This window comes from Pteronotus mesoamericanus, unplaced genomic scaffold (genome assembly GCF_021234165.1).
Source record: "Pteronotus mesoamericanus isolate MK-2021 breed Mesoamerican mustached bat unplaced genomic scaffold, CSHL_Meso_final contig_230, whole genome shotgun sequence".
Lineage (NCBI taxonomy): Eukaryota > Metazoa > Chordata > Mammalia > Chiroptera > Mormoopidae > Pteronotus > Pteronotus mesoamericanus.
This window is the reverse complement of record NW_026555096.1, coordinates 2,323,210-2,331,848: the sequence shown is the minus strand read 5'-3', so window position 1 is coordinate 2,331,848 and position 8,639 is coordinate 2,323,210. Positions and strand designations below refer to the sequence as shown.

At 43.6% G+C, this 8,639-nt stretch overlaps 1 protein-coding gene across 1 annotated transcript in view; it reads right to left on the bottom strand.

The window, feature by feature from the left end:
- Positions 1-727: 727 nt before the first annotated feature.
- Positions 728-8,639, bottom strand: part of FRMPD2 (FERM and PDZ domain containing 2) — a 97,858-nt gene continuing 89,946 nt past the window's right edge. The window contains 3 exon segments of the mRNA XM_054572394.1: positions 728-1,069; positions 1,251-1,259; positions 6,199-6,288. Of these exon segments, the coding sequence (XP_054428369.1) occupies positions 728-1,069; positions 1,251-1,259; positions 6,199-6,288 (441 nt within the window).

Here is an 8,639-nt window from a genome sequence, read left to right as displayed (position 1 = left end):
TACCAGCCCCTATATATTTGCCCTTGTTAGCCTTTTAAAATGATCGACACAAAAGAGCCATTTAATCTCACTGGGTTTTTAAAGTGTTAAAGACAAATCATTGTTCTTCATTATTTGTCTGGTTTGTGCTTGTGCTTCCACCTAGCACACAGCTAGGAGCAATATCTTACTCTTTCTCAGCATTTGTACCCCTCTCTCTGCTCTTAACAGGTCTCTGTGCACCTTGGGTACCTGTAATAAATATATCAAACTGAATCAAATAGTATGTTTTCCATCAGAACAGGACTTTAGGCTGGATGAGCACAAAAATAAAACTTAGTTAAAAATGGCTATTGAAATGAATGTTTCAGTCTGGTTTTGAAAATGTAGGCTTTTTTTTAAGCTGGTGCTAATTGTAAAGCATTATATTAGCAATAGAGACGATGCATACAAGGACATTCTTTCTTAACACAATGCTTCAAAAGGCCATGAGGGAGCAAGACAAAGATTTGTGTGCTGCAAAGAAACCCCAAGGCCTGCCATCTGCAGCATCCAAAAGTCCACAAGCTGTGGTTACAGCAACTCTAGATCTTAAGCTTGTCCTGTTTTGGCCTTCCCTCCAAATGCCTAGAACAGTGCTGGGCCTAGTAAGCATCTGAGCACAGTTATTGATGAATTGATGACTCAGTTGTAATTTCTAGCCATAAAATGCATACAATTTACAAAATATCTGGATATGTGGTGAGTCTTACCAAACAAGTCTTCTAACATCACAAATTGAATAACAATTTTGTCTCATATCATTTTCCAAAGAGGTAGGCAATGCCTCAGCACCTGCTTCCTCTTGCAGTCTGCATAAATGAGGGTGGGAATCCCCAGGACGCATCAGGGAAGTGGCCCAGGGTCTCCTTATGTCTCGGTCCCACTGTGCCTCTCTGATGGCCTGTTGGAAGAACTCTGGCCTGAGACCCAGGCCTTCCCCTGCTTCTGGGGAGGCCCTGTCCCTCTGGCTGTCTTCTTGATCCAGGCTGGTGCTCTGCTCTAAGTCAGTACATGTTGTCTTGGTAAATTCTTTGTCTGAAATAGGTGTCTATTAAAAAGAATACTAAGGATTAATAGATCCATGGTGCACAGTGAACAGATTCTAAAATTTGCTTCCTTAAAAAATGACAAGGAATTTTTTCATGTAGAATAGAGCAGTTAAGATATATACTCTGGGGTCATCCTCCCTCTATCAGAACCCCAGCTCTCACGGGCCCTAGGCTGCACACTTGCCATCTCTGAGCCCCTTAACTTGGGACCACTGGAAGCTCTTGATAAATGTGTTTTTTTAATAAAAAATATTTTGAAAACTTAGACAATATGAAAACAGAAGTAAAAATGACTCTTTACTCCACTTTCCAATTGGAAATGTTTTTTAAAAATTTTCTTTGTCTTCATCTGTCCTCATTCAAGATGGTCCATTTCACAGCCTCATCTTCCCTCTCATCATGATGCCCTTTCCTGGGTCTCCTCCTCACTTCTCCAAATATCACTTGATTCTCTTCAACTGTTTACATTCCTATTGGGCCTTTTAGTTTCTGATTTGGATGGCACGCTATAGTGCACTAACACCACTCAACTTTCTAGAGGAAAAAAAGAATCTATACTTCAGTAGAAAACTATGCATTGCCTACAGCACAACATAGGAGTTACCTGATTTGAGCTGTATTCATTGCTCTGAGATAGTTTATTGCTCTGTATAAATAAACATGTTGTCATTTGAAACCCCTTTTGCCCAGTTTTTGTACCTGCCTAGTTCCCTCATTGAATAGGTTAGATAAAATCTTTAACATGTGTTATTTTTACATTTGAGAGTCAATTTTACCTTCTCCTGAAAATTATCTTGTATTACTTCCATCCCATGACCTACATCCATGATGTAGTATAGCACATGAACTATCGAGCCAGGCAAGGCTAAGCTCCCATACCTGCCATCACCTATATGAAAGAAACTTTTGCCATCCAGCCTAGTGGTCTCCTCACCTGTCTGGCTGCCCAGCCCCCACAATGAGAGGAACCCCCATATATATACTTTTATTTAAATATGAATCATAAACACTATGATTCTATTGATATACAAAGTACTTTATAAAGGGTGTATCAAAAATGGATAAGACCAAAAAAATAGGAAAAGCGGTCTTTTTTTCCTCTCATAATCCTTGGGAGACCTCCAAAATCCCATTTTGACACATCCCTCTCCTTCTAGTTCATCATCCCTCGCACTTGCTCCCCAGCGATCCTTCATCCTCTTCAAGGCTTCCTGTGGATGGACCTGCTGCATTTTCACCACACTCTCCTTCCCAGTTACCCATGTCCTCACTTTCCCTTTATTCTGCTTAGATTCCATGGTCTGACCCATAAACACTCCTTTAACAACAAAAGAACCCTGAGATCCCATCCTCTTGCCCCTCTATGCCTCCATAGTATGTTATTTCCTGGTGCTGTTTTACTTCCAGATCTTAGTGACTATATGTACATGTGGACTTTGTGTCTGTTTTTGAGACACTGACTAATATCAAATGTAGGAGTGCAGACGTCAAATGGACACTCAAGACTTCCAAATAATCTTTCTCTACTTTCTTAGTAAATTCAGTTTTCTGTTCTCTCTACTCTCCAAATTATTTCTCCTCTTCTCTTTCCTCAAGTTCCTCCACCTTGCCTCTTACTTCATAGTGAGAATGAACACACTCAGATAAGAATCCTTCATCTCTCATAGTAAACTCAACTGACAAGCCTGCATCCCTAGCCCAACATCCTCCTCCACCTATCAGCCACGCTATTTCTTTGCTCTTCAAACTAGTTCCTATATTCATTATTTCTGTATCTCCCCCTTTTCCTTTGTATCCACTCTACCTGAGTCCCCATCATTCAGTCCCGAACTGAAATTGCTCTAATCACGGTTTCCAAAGATCTACCTCTTTCTAAAGCCAAAGGACAATTCTCTGTCCTTATCTCACTCTCCTCTCAGCAACATCTAGTATAATTGAGCCCTCATCCTTCTTGAGAGCATTTGTTACTCATTTACTCTATTTAAATGTAAGTTTACTCTGAACTCTGTCCTTACCTAGTTTTCCTTCTATGACCCAGGCCACTTATTAGTCCCATGTTCTGTCTCATTTCTTTGACCCAGACCTCTCAATGTTAGAGTATCCAAGGGCTTACTTTTCAGCCCTCTTCTTGACTTCTTCCATACTCTTTGCCAAGGTGGTTACATCCATTTCGTGGCTTTAAATGACATTATTTGCTGAAAGTTCCCAAATCTACTTTCAAATAACTGCCTAATAGACATCTCTATTTGGCTGTTCCATAAACACTTCAGTTTTACATGATATCAAGAACTATTGCTTCTTTTCCATGTATTATAAACTCCTCCCTCTAAGCACCCCCTATTTTGGTAAGTGGTACCACCCTTCATCCAGTTTCTCAAGCCAAACTTTGTTTTCTTTCCTCATACCCATATCTAATCAAAAAGTAATTATCTGGGCTCCCAGACTTATCCCAAATCTGACTACATCTTACCAACTATTAACTACAATCTGAGTCCATGCCACATAATAACTTCCCTGAATGACTGCTGGTTTACCTCCTCTAGTCCATCTCCACCAGCAAGCAACCTGAGTGATCTTTCTAAAGCACAGACCAGATGAGGATATATTCCTGTTCAATGCTTCATCTTCTACCACCATCCCCTCCAGTGGCTTTTCATTGCAGTCAGGATGGAATCAGCACATTACCAAAACCTACACGGTCCTACATTATGTGGCTCCAACTGCCTTTACACTTCTTTTCCTTCTATTTTCCGCTTCATTAACTATAGTCCAAATACCAACTGTTTTCTTTTTGTCCCTTAAACATCTAGGTTATTCCTGTTTCAGAGACTTTGCACTTGCTATTCCTTCAGCTTGGAAAGACCTTACTCAGAATGTTTGTATATCTACCTCTTTCTTATAACTACTTTATTCTGATTATAAATTAAATGTTCCCTTTATTGGTCTTTATTCTAACCTTTGGAGTCACACAAATGAATGAAACTTCCTCTCCACTTGGCCCCAGGTAGGAGAAGAAGCATGCCCAACATACCTTACCCCAAGCCATCCAACCACGAACTTCTGGGTTCTCCTGGGTAGAACTATTCTCCGGGACAGAAAGACAACTTTTCCCCTGGAATTTCCTGGAAAGCTCAACAAAACCCAGGGTACCAAGCCCCTCAACCTGATCTTTATGTGTGCAAAACTTGACCCTCTCTCACCCTGTTCAGTTGCTTAATACAGTTGCTGTTATCTAAGCTTTATTCCAATAGGTGACTTTCTCATTTCCTTCCCATAGCTCTTTTCTCACCAAAGTCAGTGTCAAACAAACTCTCGGAGTCTGAGCATCAAAAAGATCTAAATCACTAAGTCTTCTGTGCTGTCTCTAGTGACTGTCACCCTCATTTTATAGGTGAGGAATTATGAGCCCTAAAGAAGTTAGGCAACTGCCCAAAGCCCATGCAGCAACTTAAGGGAAGAGCAGGTGCAGGGGATTCTGGGGTATCCACACAGATCTCCCCCAAGGACTGAGGCCCTTATCCCACAGCTGCTAGGAGTATCAGAGGCTGATGACACTCATCTAGCCCCTTCCCAGAAACTGGGCTCAGCTCAAGGGAGCTGCTTCAGTCAAAGTCAGGCCCCCTCCCTTGGGGCAGCCCATGCCCCAGTCCTGGTTGATGTTCAGTGCAAAGGCATAGGCTCTCATGCCCCACTACAGCTCAAAGAGGCCATCCCAGCTCCAGAGTTCCCTGTGGGGTCAGCCAAGGCTCCTGTTGCAGCTGCACCACATTTCTCCTCCTTTTCCACCCCCATAACTTGTTTTCCCCACCCTCCAAAGAATGTTCCCAAGAATTAGCTCCATATATCTCCTGCACTGGAATCTCTCCTACAGAGTCTGTGTCCCAGGGACCCAGCACATGGTATTGTGATGGTTAGTTTTAAGTGCTAACTTGGCTAAGCCACAGTACCCAAATATTTGGTCACATACTATTCTAGATGTTTATATAAAAATATTGTTGTAAAGATTGATTGATTGATTTATAGAAAAGGGAAGGGAGGGATAAAGAGGGAGAGAAACATCAATGTGTGGTTACCTCTTACGCCCCCCTAAACTGGGTACCTGGCCTGCCACCAGGTCATGTGCCCTGACTAAGAATCGAACCAGCAACGCTTTGGTTTGCAGGCTGGCACCCAGTCTACTTAGCCACATTAGCCAGGGCATGTAAAGGTATTTTTTAGGCAAGATTAATGTTTAAATCAGTAGATTGTGAATAAAGCAGATTAACCTCCATAATGTGGGTGGGCCTAATCTATCAGCTATAGGTTTTAAGAGAAAAAGACCAAGATCCCCAAGAATAAATACCACCTCCAGATTGTCTTAGGACTTGTGCTATAACATTAACACCTCACCGGGGCTCCAGCCTGCCAGCATGCCCTGCAAAATTAGACTATCCAACCCTTTAAAATACCTCTTTTTCTCCTCTCCTTTCATCTATTCTCCTCTCACCTCCCCTTTCCTCCCCTTCCCTCCCGTTCTGTCTGTTTCTCCCTCTCCTCCCCCCATATATATATGAACCTGCTATTGGCACACATACACACTCATGCGTACACATCTTGTTGGTTCTATTTCTCTGGTGAACCTAATACAGGCTCCAAGGTAAAATCTCTGATTTTTCCCAATTCCAATGCCTCTTTTCCTTGCACTAGACCATATATGGTTAATTCATGCATTAGGAGGATGGATCACATTCTGCTGTCCATTTTGTACCTAAGAATGGAAATCCTTACTTTCCCTCCCTCTGGTTTTGTATCTACTTTCCTTAGTTCTGGTTTCCCCACAATCAGCTTGGGCTGCCAGAGTGTCTGGCTGTAGAGTTCTCATGGCCAAGACCTGAACATGTGTAACCATTAGAGAAAGATGCAAACATCAGAAGAGGCAGAAACAGGGAGGGGAAGAAAAACGCAGAGATATGACCTCATCATCTTGTTACCAACCAGCTGAGGTTTGGGAATCAGCTATTTTCCTGTCCCAGTGAGAGAAGGTGGCATTGAACCTTACCTATAAAGCAAAGTGGGGTTCCTCAGAACCCATCAGAAAGGAAAAAAGGGTACCTGAACCTGTGGAAAAAGCAAGAACACCACATCTTACCTGGTCCATCTCAGGCAAGACACCTGGGTGGGGTCAGCAAAGTAGGAGTGTGACTTCCTGTGAGGCCCTTCACAGTAAATGGAGCACCTCCTATAAGAAACCAAACTCCACAGTCAGACATGGGGCTGGCATGGCTGTGTGTCTCTTCTGTGCTCTCTACTATCTCCCTGGTGCTGGCATCTCTACCCCCACCTTGATATGCTCCTCAGTTCCAGAAAACTGTGGAGAACACCACTGTGGGCCTGACTTCCCAAAGTGCAAGGAGGCAAGGCCACTAGACTGCAGCGCCCACAAAGGTAATGCACCAATGTTGAACTGGAAATGGCCAGAGTTTACCCAGGGCCTTTTCATACAGCATTTGCCCATAACAATACCTTTCTCCAGAGACACAGTGACTCAAACAAATGGCTGTTCCAGCCTCAACTTCCCTTCCTTCCAACCCACCCATCTCAGTACCATCAGTCATGCAGGCACTGCAGCCAGTGCTCAGCTAAGACCCTGGGAACCTCTTGACTTTAACATTGCCACCATTCTCAGATAATAACCCTTAGATCTGAAGCTGGATGGAAAAAATCATCCCCACCCAAACGTACACTGTTTTGGGGATACTACCCACTCCCTTTCCCACCTGGAGCCCTTCACTACCTTCATGCAGCATGTTCTGTGCTCCAGAGGTGTGCCTATATGGGTGACAGTGAGGCTTCCTGCTGGGCTCAGCTGGTGCCAGCATGGGCATGGATAGAAACAGGGGACAGAGGGAGGCTGGTGATGACTGCATCCCTAGTTAACATCACAGCTCATTTCAGTGGGTCTGCTCCATCCAACTCTCCCAGCTTCTGGGGTTGGGTAGTTGCTCCTTCCCACATCCCTCTGGACTAGGGGAGTGGATAACTGTACCTCTGTTCCTGGCCCCAGGGCTCCATATCTCCCTTGTCCACACCTTTGTGAAAATCCCCTCAAGTGACTCAATTTTCTGCCAGAACTCTGACATGTACAATATTTCATAGAGCTTTTGTGAATAAGCATTGAGAAGTGTCCACTTTTCAACTTCCACCAAGATGGAGGTATAGGTAGATATACTTTGCCTCCTTGCACAACCAAAAGAAGGAAAATAAATTTAAAAACAAACCAGAACTGCCAGAAAATTGAACTGTATGGGAGTCTGACAACCAAGGAGTTAAAGAAGAAACACTCATCCAGGTTGGTAGGAGGGGTGGAGAGGGGCAGATGGGGTGGAGAGGACATGCAGCAAGGCAGCAGCTGGAGGACTGGGCAAGGCAATGGCTGGTGGACCAGTCAGATGCACATTTGCATGCGGATATACCAGGAGGAGCAAGTGGGGCACAAGACAGACAGTGCAACCCAGGGTTCCAGTGCGGGAAAAGAAAGCCTCAAAACCTCTGGCTGTAAAAATCTGTGGGGGTTGCAGCAGCGGGGGAAACTCCCAGGCTCACAGGAGAGTTCCTTGGAGAGACCCACAGGATCCTAGAACATACGCAAACCCACCCACCTGGGAATCAGCACCAGAAGGCCCAATTTGCTTGTGGGTAGCAGGAGAAGTGACTGAAAGGTAGCCAACAGCTGAAGAAGCAGCATTGTTCCTTCTCTGACCCCTCCCCCACATACAATGCCACAATGCACATTGACATGGGTTGCCCCACCCTGGTGAATACCTAAGGCTCCATCCCTTACAATGTACCAGGAGCACTGAGACAAAGAAATATGGTCCAAATGAAAACAGATCAAAGCTCCAAAAACAGAATGAAGCGATGAACAGATAGCCAACCTATCAGATGCACAGTTCAAAACACTGGTAATCAGGATGCTCACAGAAATGGTTAAGAATGATCACAAAACAGAGGAAAAAGTGAAGGCTACACAAAGTGAAATAAAAAAAATACACAGGTAACCAACAGTGAAGGGAAGGAAACTGGGTCTCAAATCAATGATTTGGAGCAGTAGGAAGAAATAAACCTTTAACCAGAACAGAATGAAGAAAGATTTCAAAAAAAAATGAAGAGAGGCTGAGGAGCCTCTGGCACAACTTCAAATATTCCAACATCTGAACCATAGAGGTGCCAAAAGGAGAAGAGGAAGAGCTAGAAAGTGAGAACTTATTTGAACAAATAATGAAAGAGAACTTCCCCAATCTGGCCAAGGAAATAGACTTACAGAAGATCCAGGAAGCTCAGAGAGTCCCAAAGAAGTTGGACCCAAGGAAGCACACACCAAGGCACATCATAATTAAGTTACCCAAGAGTAAAGATAAGGAGAGAACCTTAAAAGCAGCAAGAGAAAAAGAGAGAGTTACTTACAAAGGAGTTCCCATAAGACTATCAGCTCATTTCTCAAATGAAACCTTGAAGGCAAGAAGGGATTGGCAAGAAGTATTCAAAGTGATGAAAAGCAGGGACTTACAGCTAAGATTGCTCTATCCAGCA